Source organism: Anser brachyrhynchus, assembly GCF_964034855.1.
Source record: "Anser brachyrhynchus genome assembly, chromosome: 3".
NCBI classification, from domain to species: domain Eukaryota; kingdom Metazoa; phylum Chordata; class Aves; order Anseriformes; family Anatidae; genus Anser; species Anser brachyrhynchus.
In genome coordinates this window covers 124,598,419-124,616,710 of record NC_137696.1, presented here as the reverse complement: position 1 = coordinate 124,616,710, position 18,292 = coordinate 124,598,419, and the positions used below count along the sequence as shown (strand labels likewise).

General features: G+C 45.6%; 1 protein-coding gene across 2 annotated transcripts in view; it reads right to left on the bottom strand.

Moving 5' to 3' along the window:
• The window catches only part of ELP3 (elongator acetyltransferase complex subunit 3), a 99,390-nt gene that overhangs the window by 58,360 nt on the left and 22,738 nt on the right, over positions 1-18,292 (bottom strand). For both annotated transcript variants that reach the window (XM_080587834.1, XM_080587833.1), the window contains 2 exons: positions 17,827-17,895; positions 16,419-16,573 (listed from right to left, as the gene is read on the bottom strand). In XM_080587834.1, coding sequence (XP_080443960.1) covers positions 16,419-16,573; positions 17,827-17,895 — 224 coding nt within the window. The remainder of the gene's footprint in view (positions 1-16,418; positions 16,574-17,826; positions 17,896-18,292) is intronic.

Sequence of the window (18,292 nt, the reverse complement as noted above, 5' to 3'; positions counted from 1 at the left end):
CAAACAGAGAGCACCAGAAGTGGACATCGATTAAAATCTTTACTAGATTTATGTAACCTGGTGTTGGATGGAAGGAGTAATCAATCAGTACCCATAAAAACTGTAGCAATTATTATTACGCCGCATACAGCTGCATTACACAACTAAGATAATTTTTTTCATTTTTAGACAAATAGATCTGCCAGTATTTAACGCTGAAGCTCACCGTTTCCCTATGCATGGCCAACACCTCCGTTGCCAGCCAGGCTTTCATAGAAAGGGCCAACAGTGAGCTATAAAAGAGAGCTTGGGGGCCTTAAAAAGGCAGAAAATACTACTTAGAAGGTTATCTACTAAGTGTTGGATTTAGACTGAGACAGAGACTGAATTTTTTTTTTAAACCAGCATGGCAGTATTTCTTATTTCAAAACACTGTCAGGATCTGAGACAAATGTGTAACAGCCAACAGAGAAAAAGAAATGACAAACTGATATATACTTGACTAATACTTTACTTATTTTTTTTGAGTGGAGAAAGCTTTTTTTTAAAAAAAAAAGTATATCTTTGAAATCTAATCCTGATTTGTGGATCTCAAGTCACATTTTTTTAGTTTTTATTATTAAGCAATGATTTCTGTAATGATCTGCAGTAGATTAGCTATTTCAAGACTGACTTTGCTTATTGCCTACCTCTCCCTGGGTCTTTCCCGATGGAGCTGCCCTGCCTCATCCAGCAGCAGACCCACACTGGTCTTCCTTTGCTGACAAGGTACCTATGGAAGTGAAGTCCTTCTTGTTGCTCTGCAGTCCCTTGGAGTTTCAGCTCCAGCTAAGCTTTCCTCGTGCCCTCCTTGCCTGCTTGTATCCCTCCTGGGTATCCCATACCACATACTGAAATCCCCCAAATTAACTGTGCTCCACCATATTGCAGGTATCAGGGTGTCAGACTACACTGAAGAAGTTTTGTGTATCATTCATTACATTCAAGGATTAAAACATACACTTTTTTTTTTTGCCTTTTCTCAGCACTATCTCCAGTTTTTAAGCATTCTTCTTGTTGCCTTTGATATCAAAAACAGCCACAGAACTTTGCAGACACACCAGTGCTAAATCCAGATGGAATATGATTTGCCTATTCCTATCCAATTTTCCACTATTTATACAGTCAAGGGTAATTTGGCTGCTGAATCATACAGAAAGCTCATGATAATGTGACTTAACTCCTAAATCTTTTCTAGATATTTCGCCGCTTCTCGGAATAGAATCCTGCCCCATTCCTAGAAAAACAGCTTTATTTTTTTCCCATAACAAAGTACCCAACTTGCTCGTATACAACATGCTATGGAATACAGATGAATCCCTTCTCTGCCCATCTCCAATATTGATAGCATCTGCCAACCCTCAGAAATTACTATTTTAACACAAATATTAAACGCGAGGCCCAGAGGCAAAAACAACAGAATCCTATTAGAAACCATTCAGGTCAATGACAATAATTTTCTGCAATGTCTGTTTTGAAAATCAATGTAATGAGTGACATGTTGTTCTAGTCTCTATTTTAACGTCAAAATATCGCACTCAAGCCAAATCTCTTGGAGAAGTTTAAGCACGTTACGCTCAACTTTTCCAAAACCCCGTAAGCTCGCTAACAGGATCCAGTAACTTATCGTGATAATGGAAATGATGGATTTGACTTCCCTTAATCTTTAAAAATAACAGACATCTAGCCACATATCCTGCAGGAATGGCACGCTAGCCAAGGCACACATTAAGAGGGAACAGACGCGATCCAAGCAGGCAGACAGGCTGAAAGCAGATAGCTATAGCTCTGAAAAGAGTGACTGCAGGATATTTGGTCACAAGAGGTTAAGATGACCTTGCTGATGACTAAGGCAAACAAAACTATTATTAACTGAAGACCAGAAGAAGTAAAACACAGAAAGTCCTGAAAAATGAGATGAGCCCAACGAGCCGAAAATTGCACCCAATTTTGTGGTCTTGTATGTACAAGCGGAGCAGGTTTGCAGGTTCATTCTGGTGTTAAATGTTTGTGATCTGGATTTCTTCCAGAATCTGAGGGTGGAAATGGATTTTATCTTCTCAAGCAGCAACAAACACCTCATGGTATTTCACCTCCTTCCATGGAACAGTCTTAGTGCTCCACCTTCAAGATTTCCTTTGGCTTTTGAAGTCAAATTTTTGGAATGCCCTGGAGGCACCTTTTGGGGGACTGTTGGGTTGGGTGAGTGGTTCTACATCCCTCCCTTCCTTCCCTACAGACAGGTACACCTACAAACGTCTTGCTTTTTATCTGTAGTACAGCAGTGCTGAGGAATCCCAAATAAGAATCCAAAATCTGTCACGCTCTAAGAGCAATCAGAAATCAAGATAAGTATACAGCACAAGATGACAGTGGGGCAAATTTAATAACAGACTAACCACAGAGATGAATTATACAAATGAAAGAGATGCTAAGCCATACAAATGAAGCAAATGAGATCCAAACAAACCTTACGATTAGCACAGACATAGCTAGTAAAAAGTCAGTTTTCTGCATGATTACAGAACTGTCTGAATCAAGACGAGGCACAAGAAAGACTATTAATTTTAATCATTAGAGAATAATTGAGTGGATTTGCAGAGAAAGCCAGTACATAAAACAGACCTTCAAATCAGAATCTGCCTCTTAAATAAGCAGGGATTTTAGATCAAAAAAGCACCTCGCTCTCCACCAGACACAGCAGTTTCACATAGGCTTGCAGGTACTTTCTCATTTAGAGAAAAAACAGATGGCACAGTCCTGACATAAGAAAACCTCCTTTAACAAAGCCTCTGCTCTCTCTCATTTCAACTCTGGTCTAGAGACAAAAGTCTCATCAGCTCCGAGACCCGAACATCAAAGAATCAATTACCTACGAGCCATCCCACAGCAGCATCCAAACTCCCTGGCTGGGATCGGCGGCAGGATGCCAGACAATACAAGAAGACTTGCCTTGTCCCAGGAAGCTCAGAAAAGAAAAACTGTGAGAATCAAGCGAGTTAACACTGTGTACGCAGCATGGTCATCGCATGCCTTTAAACCATTTATCTGCTTTACAGATTTCTAAGTAGGAGACTACCTATAGAGGAGGTAAACAGAAAGGCAAAAGAGCAGAAAAAGACACAAAAAGCAGCTGAAGCAGCTGAAGGGCAGCACCAAAGAGAAACAATCACCGAGAGCAAGAAGTTTTGAGGTGAACCTGGCTATAGGGAAGGAAGGGAGGGATGCAGAGCAACTCACCCAGCCCAACAGTCCCCCAAAAGGTGCCTCCAGGACGTTTCAATGTGACTTCAAAAGCCAGATAAAACCTTCTTAAGGTGAAGTAAATAATGATGTTGCTCGCATTACTTGATCAGCATTGTTGCTCATGCGTTACCCAGCAGCAGCGATTTCCACACAATATGGTGCTCTGAGCTCTTACACGTCCCAGTCGGCAGTCCCAGCTCGGCTAGAAAGGGAAAACGATGAGCACCGCTGCTCATCTACCCTCAGCCTGCTCCAAGGAAAATTAAATACGAAATCCTGCCTTAGGAGAGATGCTCAGAGCCTTGCGGGAAGAGGAAAGTGTTGGAGGGCTGGGTGGGAAATGAAGAATTTTAATCAGGGACCAAAGGAGCCCTCAGCAGAAGGCTGCTGGCCTCCAAGTTTTGCTTGGAGCAACGATGACCGCGAAGTTGAGCAACAACGGCTGCGAATGTCCAGCATCTCAAATAAGCGTGACTTCTTCCCAAAAAAGCACTTCTTGTGCCCTTGAATTTAAGGAGCATCGCCCAAAAGGAACCCTAAACCACACGTGTGCAAGGCAAACGATGATGTCTGCGCATACGGAATCATGCCAAAAGTCACACCCCGGCTTTCTGAAGAAGAACCTGCTGATAACAAAGCACACCAGCACCTTCTGCATCCTCACCCGTTACATAAATGGCCTCCTTTTTCCCGATCCCTACTAGCTGCGCTTTATTACCACGCTGCTCTCTGAGACGCAGCTAGCAATAATTAATTCAACAGCTACAATTTCCTGCTAGCAAACAGGACAGGTGGCATCTTACTCACCAGACGGGGTTCAAAAGTTGCATTTTTGACGATTGCCCAGAGCAGGTATTTCTGAAAGCTCAAATGCCAGTTATTTGGCTTTCTGCAGCTCCCTTTTTATTACAACGTTTCAGAGTTTTCTTTATCACCGCCACCGCGAGTATGACAGACTGCTTTGGTTTCTTAACAGCGTCAGGTCCCCAAGGTTCAGCTCTCAGGTACTGAAATCTTACATTTACCTAAAATACAGTAATTTATTGGGTAAAATATAACTTCCCGATTTTGATAAAGTAACAGTATTTATACCCGCTAAAAGATAAGTGAGAACGAATCTTTCTTTCCCCCCGAAACGCCACTAACAGTTAAGTCACACGTAAACACGCTCCCTCCTGCTGGGTAACCCGTGTGAAATCCAGGATAGGGTCTGCGTTTAAAATAGCATCTGTTCTGAAGAAAAAACCCCAGAACTTACTGGTTTGCTCTCTTTCTTAATTTGTTTACCAAGCTGCAGCCACAATGAATGGATCTGACATCAGAAAACCCTCGGAAGAAAAAGCTCAGCACGAGCAGAGGCAGCCCACCTACGTTAAGGCACTGTGGACCCACCCCGAACAGGGCTGTTGGCACCGAGTAATTAACCGCCTGGCTCTAACGAAGGGGAGGGAACGATACTGGCTCTGGAGGGAAGGACAGGAGGGGGTTACGTGGTTTATTTTTGTACCATTCACAGCTTTCACAGAGCACCAGCGCGTGAAGGAGCTCCGGGCAGGGAGGCTGGAGAGAAGGACCTCCACTTGGGCAATGCTGGCTTCATACACACACAATTATTTCAAAAGCCACCGCGTGTCCTCAGAGGGCACACGAGCAGGGCCTGGAAGGTTTTTCTTAGCTCAGGAGGTAAAAAAAAAAAGGACACGGAACAGGAACCCCGGCAGGACCTTCTAACATCGGCGGTTGATTTTGTAAGCCAGCTCCCATCCATCAAGTTGGAGGCAACGGCAATATAGATAATGTTTGTTGTTTTTTCCCTGCAACAAGTTATTAGCAAGCTGTAAGCGAAAATACCAGGACGAATAAGCATATGCTAAAGCGAAATGTTTCAAACAAGAAAAATCGCAGATGCACGGTTCTACCCGGAGCAAAGCTGCAACTTCTGCTTTACCTCTGTCAAAGCTAAAGGTTTAGGGGGAAAAAAAAACACTGAAATAAGCCTTAAATGGGAAGGAGAGTGCTTATCTCATCCTCCCTTATGCTAGCTCTTTGCCCTTCTCAAACCTGGTCCTGGTCTTCTCCATGCTTCTCAGGATTTTATAGAGCCTCTACGATATCACTCTACGATGTTTTCCCCAGTTCTACAGTGTCATTCTCCTCCCTCCCTCCCTGATTTTTAAAACGAACTGAACACAGTTCAAGCTGTGAAGACATTGCCGAATTATGCAGCAGCATAACAATATTTCCCATTTCGCTCCCTGTTCCCTTCATTACGAACCCTCACACTGAGCTGGTCTTGTAACTAAAACCGAGCATCAAGGCTGGGTTTCTCACCATCACCTACTACGACTTTAAAGCTTTCTTCCTGGGTGCCATCAGCCAACTTGGAGCTCACCGTCCTGTAGGAAAATAAGGAGAACTCTTATTTTTACACACATTGCTCTTCCTCTGCATTGATTTTCCCCTGGCCCCTCACCACCCACCCACTCAGCATGGTGAAGGTCTTCTACAGTTCTCTGCTGGCAGCTCATTGCTACTGCTCCACATAATCCAGCACCACAGTAAATGGTGTCAGCAACCCTTTTCAGATTATTTACGCATCCCCCTACCAGATTCCAACACAGACTCCGCTGGGGCACCGCTTATGACTTCCCTCTCTTGTGAAAATTGATGACCTGTTCCCTTTCCCAACTTCCTTCAGTTCTTAATGCACGCAAGACTTTCAGTCTTATCCCGTAATTTTTTAGGATGCTTTGGTGAAAGAGCTCACTTTTGGAAATCTAGGTAGTTTCACCTATTTGTCAGACGCTTCAAAGGCACCCACTACAGCCTAGAAGTTTCGTTGAGCCAGAGGAAAAGAGCCCATCTGCCCTAGGATGAAAACTTGTACCAAGAAAACAAGAACCTCTCTCTCATTCTACACAAGGAGGAGGTGGTTTGCTGTTTTAGCAGGTGAGACAACAAAAAAAGTTACCCTAATAAAGACACTGAGGTCCAACACATCAGGGTATTTACTGAGAGCAAAACACAACTTTTCCCAAGATGTTGGCAAGAAGAAAATAGGTAATTTCCTTGTAAAATGTCCACTTCTTAAGCCCATACCCAATCTGTTAGATGAGGAGTGTACATAATTCCCCTCAATATGAGCCGGATACTTTGAATTGCAGAGTAATATATGAATGCCAGTAAAAAACCACATGCGTTGTATATGTAGAAGATGCAACTAGTCCTACAAGCCATGCTGATCATTCCAGCTTGGATTTCAGCAGCCAAGACAGTTCAATGAGCGGGTCAAACCATAGGTGGGCTACCCGTGCACTCAACCAGCTATTCCAAAACCCCTATCCTTGCTTCCAGGATGCTAGCACGGCCTTTACGCCTCCTTTGATTACCATTAATAGCACTTGGAAATGGCAACCAGAGAAAAGAATCCATGAATCCTGAAAGACTTCAGACAGAACTGCAAAAGGAGCTACAAAAGAAGAGATTCAGGTAATCAGAAGGTTGAAGGCATTACGAAGATCTGGGCTCGCTACAGGGTAAGATTTCCTGTGCCAAACAGCAGCTCCTCTCCTATTTGAAAAAAAGAAAATAGTTTACAAGTAATAACATACCTTCCTGTGCTACCAAAATCACGCAGTTATCTTCCGAAGTGAGAAAAATGCCCACACGTGAGGGTCACCAAGCCCCGTGTTGTTTTCAAAACCACTTTGTGGCGCACAAGAAAAGCTTGGGAAAAAAAATAAGCTCAGCACAAGGAGAGAAAACTGGAGACACTTTAGTGTATGAAGTTTTAGAAAGACCCAAATGCATTCCTTAGCAGTAATTTGGGAGATTCTGCCCGGTACTGAGGGACAAACCCTAAATACAGCCCCACTCTCGGCTCTGAGCACCAGTTCTGTGCAGCACGGTGGCCTTGCCCCACACAGGATTTAGGCAGAAGGCCCAGCTGCAGGCTCCATTTGGTTAATACCCCATTTTGGTCAGTTCTGCCATTCAGGTATCCCTCCACCAAGCAATACGCAATCAAAAAAGAAGTGGATTTTAGTCCAATTTTAACTGTCCCTTACGCGGATTCCAGCACGATTTTATTTGACCTTTAGTTCAATTCCACCTCCGCCAGGCAATCGATCCCAGCTACTCCCACGGGACAGGTTTTACTCCACGTCCTTTTCCCTTTCCATCCGAGCGTCCTGAAGTCGACGCAAGGAGCAACAAACGACGTCGGAGCAGTGACACCGAAGAGCCAGCACCTCGTCTGCCCACCGCATGCAGCCCAACGAGCAAAACCTGCACGAGGAGGTGCCCAACATTTGCCCTTGGCTCCTCACATCCTTGCGGTGCGATTTAGTCGAGGGAAACTTGAAAGAACAACAAATTTAAATGCCTGTGACCAAATCGATACGACCAACAGTCAAGTCGTAATTATATAGGCAGTTTACCATGGAATAGTCAATACACGGTTACAGACACGGGCTAAAAAGGGACTGGGGAGAAAAATGCTTAGGTCTAAAATTAAGAAAGAAATGACGTGACAGGCTCTTTTATTAAATCTAAGCCGGAGCTGAAGCTTTTCTCGCTGCAGTTGATGAGAAAGGCTGCACTAGGTGAGACTTATATGTATTAAAAAAAAATCTAGTTCCAATTTCAGTTCTGATATTGACTCACTGTGGCCTAGGGAAAGTTGCATATTCTTAGTAACAACCACTTCCTCGCTGTTATTGAGGAAAATAACCGCTTCTGGTGCTGCGTAGACGTCTGACAGCTAAATGCCCTAAAAGCTCTTGTTGCATAAAGACGGTGTCCAGCGAAGACCTTGCTTTGTAGTTCCTGCATCTAACCTATTAAAGGAAATTCATCTCGCCCCCACCTGACGCCCCTCTGAAAACATTCGGCTGGAGGAAGGAAAACAGCTTGATTGCTAGTTTGAGGAAGCAACGAGATCGTACCAATAAAATGATAAGCAGAGCTAATAAAAAGCAGTCATCAGCCAAAACTGCCAGCGAAAAGCCCTGCTTTATCTCGCCAAACTCACTCCCTCGTACATAAAGCACCAATATGATCTCTCAAAAGAGTGCTACCCAAGCCGTACACGCATTTGTTTCCTCTGAGCATGTAAAAGGACATGTCTGGGAAGGCGCTTGCTGCGACGGACTACGAGACCTCTCCGGTGCCATTTCCCGGGCTCCATTTGTCACCATCATGGCTCCAACGCAGCGCAAGGTGCCCACAGCTACTGGGCTTCTAAGGAGCGATCGAGCTCCTCGCTTTGGAGAAGTAATTCAGCTTTGAGCTGCTGGATTCCTCCCGCGGCTCCTCCTCCCTGCAAAGGGCACTCCTGGCTTGCACTGAGATAAATGCGGAGCAGAGGAAAGAGAGGATAAAACAAGGGAAAGGAGTGTGCAAGGAAAGGAGAGGAAGGGTGACCGCTCGTCTTAGGTGGCTTGGGACAGGAGGAGGTGGGGAAAAAAAGAGAAGACCTGGAGAGGAAAAGGGAGCAGGAACGAGCACTGGAACAAGTAAAAAGCTACTCTTGCCTCAAAAACTGGCTCAAGTCAGTTGATATTGAAGCCACAAGGGTGCTTCCCACCAACTTTACAAACCCAACGACCCCAAGCAGCGCACAGCCTGTCCCGGAAGGCAAACCAGGCGAAGGTCTTGCAGGCGACCCCATAATCCAAGGCCCAGAATTAAAACGTGCTGGTAAAATAGTGAGCTGCGGTTTATGGTTCCCCCAGCTCTGCCGGCTCCTCGCTTTTCAGTACTTGCCTTTGCAAAGCGCCGGGCCGCGAGGAGGCTCAGAGTCCCACAGCACATCAGCTGCAACACATCCCAGGAAGGCGTATTTCAAAAGCAAACAGCCTGTGCTCTGCTCGGTGCTGCCTTCACAAAAACCGCCCCAGGAAAACCACTCCTTGACATCTTTCCGTAAGAGGATGAAAATTAAACCTGCCACTTGCCTGCATGCATACTGCACCGCCGTTTTACCGGAAAATGGCTTTTCTTTTAAGGGAATTTAGCGCTGTCGAAAGGCAGTGGGTCTCAGCTTACAATATCAATGAGGCAAGTACAGCACAGCTGAGGGAACTATAAACCGCAGCTCACTATTTTACCAGCACATTTTAATTCGGGCTGGAAAGCAATCTCTGCTGAAAAGGAGGAGAAAAGGTAGTGCAGGCTGCACGTTACCTCTCCAGGGCACGGGAGCAGTGGTTTGGGATTGCTTTTGAGTTCAGCTCCAGGGAGCAGAAGCCCAAGCTAGACCCAAGAGATGCTCGCCATCTCGCACCCTTACGGAGCTCCAAAGCGAGTCTGATCTTCGTCGCACCTGGAAAACTGGAACGCGACGGCAACCAAGGCAATGCTTCCGTAATGCCCGGGAAGGTGTGACAGTGCCTGTGCTAGGGAGGCCCTAGGAAATGAAGCCTGAAAGCTTATTTAGCGCACGATGCACCTTCTCTTTGTGGCATTACCTTCGGATCACCAGCGTGACTTGAACTAGAACTGTGTAATAAACAGACCAAGTTCCTGCTCACACAGGTGACCAAGCTGTGAATCAAGCTCCGTCTCCAGTCCCCAATCCCACCCGACCACTCGGATCCCATCCTAGCATTAACATTTTAGCGCAGGTCACCGGAGAACTTGTTATGCTTGCCAAATTACACACGCACAGCAGTGAAGCAGCAAAAATGAGAAAAGTATTCCCTTTGGCAGGTGTTCAGCAGTAATTTGCTGAAAATGTACAAAAAAAAAAAAAAAAAGCACCGAAATTCATTATTTAGCTCTGACAATGTCATGACCGCTAGGGCCGTCGTCCTTTCCGCCCAGGCAGGAAAAATGCAGATCAACAGCACTTACAAACGGGTTTCCATTAGGTGTAGCCTGAACGCCTGCTATGAATGAACACTACCACCTCACAGACCTGTGCCAAAAATATTTTTGGTACCGACATCTACCTTAGAAAACCCGAAGTCACCTAACGCCAGATGTCCTGGTGCACGTGGGCAGAAACATGTGGGTACGGATTCCTCAATCCACCTTCCCCAGCCAGCGCTCGGTCGCAAACCTGAATATTTTACATCCAAATGAAACCGCTGCGGAAATACTGAACAGGACAGATAACAGGGTAGGCAATCACTTTCCGTAGCTACGGGAGGAGAAAGATAAACAGCTACTCCTAACGAGATTAGGATACAATCTGATGAAACGACTTTCACTTTGGCATCTTCCAAATAACACACCTCAGCAGCTAAAAGTTGGGTCTTGCGGTAGAAAATAAGCAACTCAAAAGTAACAGGGTACTGACAAAGGCCAGCCGACTTTGGGGTAATTTTCCTCAAATTCTGCCAGCAGGGAATATGGTATCCATACTGAAGGCATTTAGGGGTAAACGCTGCAAAAAAAATAGGTTTTAATGGCAAATGCTGCTTCTGCACCACTGGAGAGCTGCGTCGAAAGCTGGGAACAAAGAAAACCTGCCCGCCCCTCGAGAACATTAGGAACCAGCCTCCAAATCCCGGGGAATAAAAGGAAATTTAGGCAGAATCTCTGTCGCAAACGATCTGGCACTAAAACAACAGCCAGTTATCTCCTGCCTGGCACAGAAAAATCACTGCCCAGTCAGATGCCCCGAGGGATTTGACAGACAAGCTCTGATGGATACAAGCCACAGTAATTTGCAGTGCTGCTGCCTCCTGCTATTCGCTTCCCTCTCCGCCAGAAGCTGCTGCCTGCTCGGGGGGGGGTGCTGCGGATCAGGATAAGTGCCCACAGCCCCCTTCGACGAGGAGCTTAAGCTGGCAATTACGGCGCTTTGCGCGCGGGCTGCGAGAGCTTACCTGTCGCGGTACCCTCTCATTACGGCGAGGCGAGAGGTGAGATGCGACTATCAAATTTTCGGCAATTTGTCGCGGGGCAATTTACCAGGCCGGGCTCCCGCAGCCGAAGTAGCAGCAAGATCCTCTCGACTCTCTGTCCGCTCCAGATTATATTCATTTGCCACGGGGTGAACGCGGGCGGCCGAAGGGTGGACAAGTGCGTTTAGCTGCCTGTTTTGGAAGCGCTAACCTCAAGCAGAGGGTCAAGGTAGATGGAGGAGAACAGCAACCTCCCCAAATCGCTCCTGCATGAATCACTGGAGCCAGTGAGTCAAAGCCCTCAGTCATCTTCTGCCGGAGTCACAATTCGTACTGGGAAAGCACAATTAAGATACATTAGTGTAACAAGCGCCGCTTGTCAGCAGAGCCACCTGGACGTCAGGAGAGCATCTTCTTCGCCTGCGCTAACCCCACGGGGAAGGACGTGTGCTGAAATCTCTTTTCCTAAGATTCCCGGTAAAGCAGAATTTCCCACAAGTGGTGTTTGCATCTCGCTGGCCCGAGGTGAGCTGCAGCAGCACAGGAGCACCGTGCTCGGGCGTCACCCTGGGTCACTTCACCACGTCTGTGAACTGGTAAACTGCGGCAGTAAGACAAGACGTACCTGCAGAAACCTGCACCTTCCAAGGCTCCTCGAGTCCTAAGAAGGGGAAATTTGAACAGACTTTGACTTTGGCACGGTGGCCTTTTACAGACAGGTTTATTCTTCAAGACTGAAAAGCAAAGTGAGGAGCTGCTCAGCGGCAGTCAGCCTGCACGATCGCTGTTTCCTGTAGAGAAATTGCAGCTCCTGTTAGAAGAATTACTGATGCACGAGCCCTAATGTGGGGGTTTGAGAAAAGAGTATACGGAGCTTTCCAGAAAACACATCATCTGATAACCAAACAAAACACATTCTTCATGGGTTGCCCAGATCTGGTGCATTCAAGTGACTTCCAGCTGGGTTTTAAAATGCATCAGGAGCTCCACACATCAAACCAAGCGCTGCTCAAACCTCCAGAGCTCGTTTTCTATTTTTTTTTTTTCCTCAGATGGGCTAATGGGACTTAAACTAGGCACACAATAAGCCAGCCCCAAACAGCGGTTATTTAAAACCTGTGCCCTCTCTTCCAGAGAAGGCTCTCAAGTAGCTGGATCCATCTGCTCACAGCTCGCCAAAAGGTCAAGGTGGCTTTTGGGATACCTACAGGAAATTTCCTCGTTCGTAATGAAAACATTTGTGGCAGAGGGAAGCGCTGCTGCCTGCTCACCAGCCCAGCTGAGAGGGAAAACACAAAAGGACGCTTGGCAAAAGCAACCCACGACAAGGCTGGGCTGAAAGGCGCTCCCACGGTGTTGGCCAACACTCGGAGCTGCCATTTCATAGAACCAGAGAATTTCTCCGCAAGGAATCCGGTACGGCCAACAGTTTTGTAAGTTCTGCATGTCAGAGGCTGATGCACATGGAAAATGAGCCTTGGATTACAGACCTAGCAGGGAAATAGTTATCGTGTCTGCTGTGCACCCAAACACTGCTACAGAAATACCAGGTAGAGGAGATGCTCGAATTGCAGAACATGAGACTCCAGCAATTTTGTTCTCTTCTTCCCTTGTCGTCAAGATCACGATGACATGATCGATCATCAGAATAAACACCATGTGATAAAATTTTACAAATACTTCCTGTGCATTTTTAAATATTCTGAGGGAAGGCAGGCCTGAAGGTGCAGTCCAAGGAGCTCCCGGGTGCGTCGACTCGGGAGACCTCTCCACACTTGCCTTTCTGAACACAGGCGAGTTCTCGTGGGGCCTCAATCACTAATTAAAAGTCAGCTCCCGGCTCGGAGAAGAGGTGCTCAGCCCTCGGGTTATGCGGTGAGTCACTGTTGCAGTTAAATATGCCCAGCACCTCCAATGACTCACGGGTCAGGTGAGAGGAGCAAAACGATGGGGAGAAGTCACTTTGATTTGCATGTGTATTTCACACCTTCTCGGTTCCTGTTTTCCTTGTCCTCACAAAAGAGCAAAGGCAGCCGCAATTAGTGGTCAAGTCAACGCTTTGACTTGATGGGAACAACTCCCGGAGGAAGATGCATTTCTGTAGTGACAAAAAATATCTATTTTATAGCATTTCTTCAGCAGTAACTACAGCTCCCCTCGTAAAGAAGGGAAGCTTATCACCAAGTCCACAACCTCGTGCTGATAGACATCCAGAAACGCACTGAAATCTCCTACGTGGTGTTCTTGGCACATAAACGTTAGAACTTCTTGGTCTTGTCACACACACTCTGCAAAACAAAAATCCCCTCTGGCTCTGCTATTCTTTGCTCATTCATCAGCCAGCTTCTTTCTCAAGCACACCAAAGCGCCTCCAGCAAAGACTTCTGTCTGAATAGTCTAAGAAGTGTTTATTACCTCAATAGGAAGGTACTGCAGGAATATTAAACAGCAGCAACACTTTCTGGGGGAAGTTGTTTCCTTCCTCCACTCGCAGCAGCGCTGCCACGAAAGCCCAGCAGTTGCTCCGTTTATCTTTTTTAAATCGCATTTTTGCTTGACCGGTTCTTGTGCATAAATAGGGTCACTTGGAAACTCATGCTTTATTCAGGCATCCATTAAAAAAAAAAATCTGAACCCACTTCAAGTCCATTCATTCATAAAGGATCTCCCTAGTGCTTTGTAAGTACGGATATGAAAGGAGATCTTCACACCTCCCAAGTTAGCTGCCCCAGTTTACCTAGAAACAGCTTAAAGCAGCAACCTAGCTTAGATGCTCTCAGCCATCCCATGAAGATGACCATAAAGACCTGGTTTCAGGTTTATTTCTTCCACAGCAGCCGGCGGGAGCAGTGTCCCACCTCCCTGAGACAAAATGCTCCAGTCCTGTGTCACTTCTGTCACACAGGCACTGCTGGCTGTGCAGCTGTGTGATCTACCACGTGGCCAGATTTTAAATCTCTAAGCAAGCCAGGCGGCAACTCAGATCATCACCAGGAGTCCAAGAGCCAACACAGTTTGAGGACGTACTCCTTCGGTCAGACTTGCAGTGCTGGCTTTGTGAGGAACAGTAAATACCTCCGAGGCAGGCCACAGTCGTAGTGTACTGGTGGAACCTGCACAGGGTCACATCCCTCTTACCTGATGAACTGGGACCAGAAGCTACAGTGGTTGAGATGGTCAAGATGAAGAAAAATTCCAGATTACGTCAAGAGGAGGAGCCCTTTGATGCTGCGTAATTTAGACAGTAAAGGTCAGCTTACCAATACCACTGGAAAGACAACATTTGACATGGAACTGGACCTCAAGTTTAGGAGGAAGAAAAGAAATGGCTGGACTAAGGGAAAAATGCTGGGTTCACAGTTAGGTGGACTGAAGCCTTTATAGATAGATGCTGCACTGGTTTGATCAAGGGACATGCATAGAAAGGCTTCAAAAAAAAGTATTCTGGCTGAAGGTCCTTTTCCCAAAGAAGGGGATCGCTGTACAAAATCTAAAGTTAACCAATTATTTTCATGAGAAGGAAAATTCTCAAAGCTGGCACGGTTCCATTAAAAATAAGGGGTGAGAGAGACCAGATCCCAGGTTACAGCCAAATGCAGTACGATATACAACAAATAAAACAGTACAATATAAAACAAATAAAATACTGTCAATATTCCCCACGTAGCATGGCTTCTGCCAACGGAAGTAGCGAGGGGGAAAGGCTGAATCCTCAAGTACAAAGAGAAGCATGCAAAGCTGAATTTATTTCTTCCAAGTGCCATTGCCCATCTCCAAACAGCACTGCAGTGACACAGTACAACAGCTCTATGCAAGCAGCATAAAAAGTAAAAGGTCTGATTCATCTCGAACACAATTTTCTTGCCTCTGGAATATTTAGAAAACGCAACATGAATAACTCCCACATACTTCCATTTACTAAGCATTTAACATGAATTTTATGTTAAAAATACATATCGCTTTATTTATCTGCTGGAAAAAAACCACATTGTCAGTGCGGGTTTTCTCACACTGCTCCGTTTGTGTGCTTGCAAGGCAGCACACTGACTTCAGTCACTTAGTTTTCGCATGCTCTTAAAATTACTTGGTGACACAGTCTGTGTCGTAATTAGTTTCCTCGGTAATCTGCAGAGCCAGGGACAGACTACTCGAAAAGCAATTTTGTCTCCAGTAAAATTAGCTAGGCACCCGCAGCAGAAGACGCTGAACAGCCACGTCCTGAACCACCTGACGCCCGTACGAGCACAGCGCCAAATTGAGCAGACACCTGCAAACTCCACCCTTCTTCCAGAGCGAGCTGGGTGTCCTTAAGTGCTCACAACCGGCGTGCTAGAGCAAAAGAAAAGCAATTTTTTTTTTGCAACCTGTTAGCTATTTTATTGCCTTGATCGTTGCTCTTGCAAAGAGCAGCACTGCACTTTTTGTCTGGTCTTCGAATGACAAGGGAAAAAAAAAAAAGAAAAAAGAGAGTAGAAGCGTTTGCTGCCCTCCAGAGGAAAACCAAATGAAATTACAGCTTTAAAATATGATGGTAGACATGAAGCTAGACAAGGGCTGGTCCTAACCAGCTTTAAAACTGCTTTCTTTAGTGGATGACAGTGGTATCGAGGAAAATTCACTGCTCTGAGCTATGACAACAAGGTGACAACTAAAATTGTTAGAGGGATGGTCGCCTAGTTTTAACAGCTCCAAAATATCATTTTTTTTCGAATTTGCTTCTCAGTTTCACCCTACAAAATGTACCTGGAAAGTTGTGGGTTTAACGAACCAAAGCACATGTAACTCCAAGAGTCTCCGATTTTCGGCTCACCAACTGTACAAGGAGAAGAAGAACATCTCCCCGTCACTCAGAAATACTGCAAGGGTAACTGCGTTGGAGACCGCAAGGGGCTCAGAGCTCCTGAGCACTGACGCTCTCGGGGTGAGTCATCCCTTACGGGAGCTGACGTCTGGCTTTCCTCCAAACCAGGATCAGTTCCCCTTCCCAGCTAGAGGAAATAAATCCCACGGCAATGGGATTCGTCACAACTTCAAGTCAAGGTGACGAAGCATTAAAGGTAGAAGTCCAGACGGAACGCCAAAGAATTAGGAAAAGCTTAGCATTTCCTAAAACCACGGCGCTACGCAGTATGCACGGTAATGCTGGAGGCTGAGCTACAAATATTCTGTGCCTAAAATTGTTTAACTGGATAAACGCTACCTTTCAAAAAAATGAGACACGAATATTCAGTGTTTGCTGTTCTTAACAGCAGCTGGAGAATACTTTTAAGTGATTACGTTAAAGAAAATCAAAGCACTTACCTGACAGCCTCTGCTACGTTATTGGAAGTGTGACCCGATAAGGCATCGTGAAGGTTTCGGATGAAGTAATCTCGGTAGTCTTCAGGCAGGGCCATGAAGGTTCCGCCCATCACGATGAACTCCACTTTATCCACGCTGTGGCCCAGCTGCTTCAGCTGTAAAAGCGCCAGTGAAAAGTTACCAGTGACTTAGCTGAAAGACTCTTCTGAAAGCCCTGGCACTCCTACACCATAATAGTTTCCTTCACCAGTTGTCCTATCCTCTATAAATGACAAACTATTAATGCTTTTGTACAGATTTCTTATAATCCCCCTCCAAAACCCAGGGATTACTTCTCTACTGCAAGAACACAGTACAGACTCTGTGCCCAGTGCAGATTTTCGTGACAAAGCAGAGTACTTTGAGCACAGCAGCTTGCCAACGTAGTTACGCAGGTTCCAATTTGAAGCTAACATAGATATGGCCAGTAAGAAGTTTCTTCACTTCTGCTTCAATCCATGCAGAACCATCCTTAAAAGCTTGTGGGAGAAAAGGACTACGCTGAAGCCACGGAGAATTTTCCACTGGGTTTGGAGATAAACAGGAAACCAGTAAAAGCAGAATAGGACTAAGAATGAAATCACATCTTTTAATTTTCCAGCAAAGACCGAAAAAAATCATTTTGGTAGGAAAGACACTATTCCAGTAATAAATTCTAAATGTAAGCAATTATCAAGAACTAGCAGTTGCCAAAAATCTCTACAATCTTGTTGTAATAGGGCCTCCTATCAGTAATTAAGTACCCTTCAGGAAAGATAACATCTCATAAGAGTTGCAAAACTTGTTATTTATTTAGTGGAAATGACAGTCAGACAATTAAAAGGTTTAAAAATAATTCCTCCATGGGGATCAAGTCAGGCTAACTTTGAATTACAGAATCATGGAAAAACTGAGGGTGGAAGGGACCTGTGGAGGTCACGTAGGCCAACCTCTGTGCTCAGAGCAGCGTCAGCTAAAGCAATTTGTCCGTCACGGTGTCCAGGCAGGCAGCGAGTATCTCCAAGGACGGAGACTCCCCAACCTCTCTGGGCAACCTGTGTCAGTGCTCAGTCACCCTCACACGAAGAGCGTTTCCTGATGTTCAAACAGAACCTCCTGGCCTTTTCCTGAGGAGCCCAGAAGCGGACACAGCTCTGCACGCGTGGCTTCAGCAGTGCTGAGGTGAGAGAAGGATCCCCTACCTCGTCCTGCTGGCAATGCTCCCGCTAACAGAGTCCCCAGAAGTGAAAGCTGGGGCACGCCGCGAGTCACCGGCCTCCAGCTGGGCTCGGTGCCGTTCATCACAACCCCTCCCACTCACCAGCTCAGGCAATTCAAAGCGTTATTGGTATTTGGATCACAAACGCAACGCGCTCCCCTTTCACTGTACCTGTTCCACTCTGTGTCTCGTCTGGAGATAGGGGTCGTACCTAGCCCGAATGGCCCTCATGGATGTTGGCTAAAAAACACAAAGGGATTAAAAAAAAAAAAAAAAAGTTAACACAATTAAAGACAGTGAGAAAAAGAACAAAAGTCAACTTTCAGCATTGAAATGGATGCTTCAGTTTTATAAGAACTCGACCCTGAAGTCTTCAAACTCACAACTAGAGAGCCCATCTCACTGTAAATTTAATTTGGCTCCTTAATTTTGTAAAAATAACAACAACAAAAAAACATTTTTAGCCCACTGAGATGGCAATATGAGAAAAAACACAATTTTTCAAGTGCATTACAGCAGGATGCAAAGAATCTCTGACGATTCAGAAAAAAACATTGCAAAAATCACTAGTGAAATGTTTTTCAAAATACCATTTTTTTTCTGTCCTCCTCGTTTTAGTTTCTCTTTAGTTGCACAC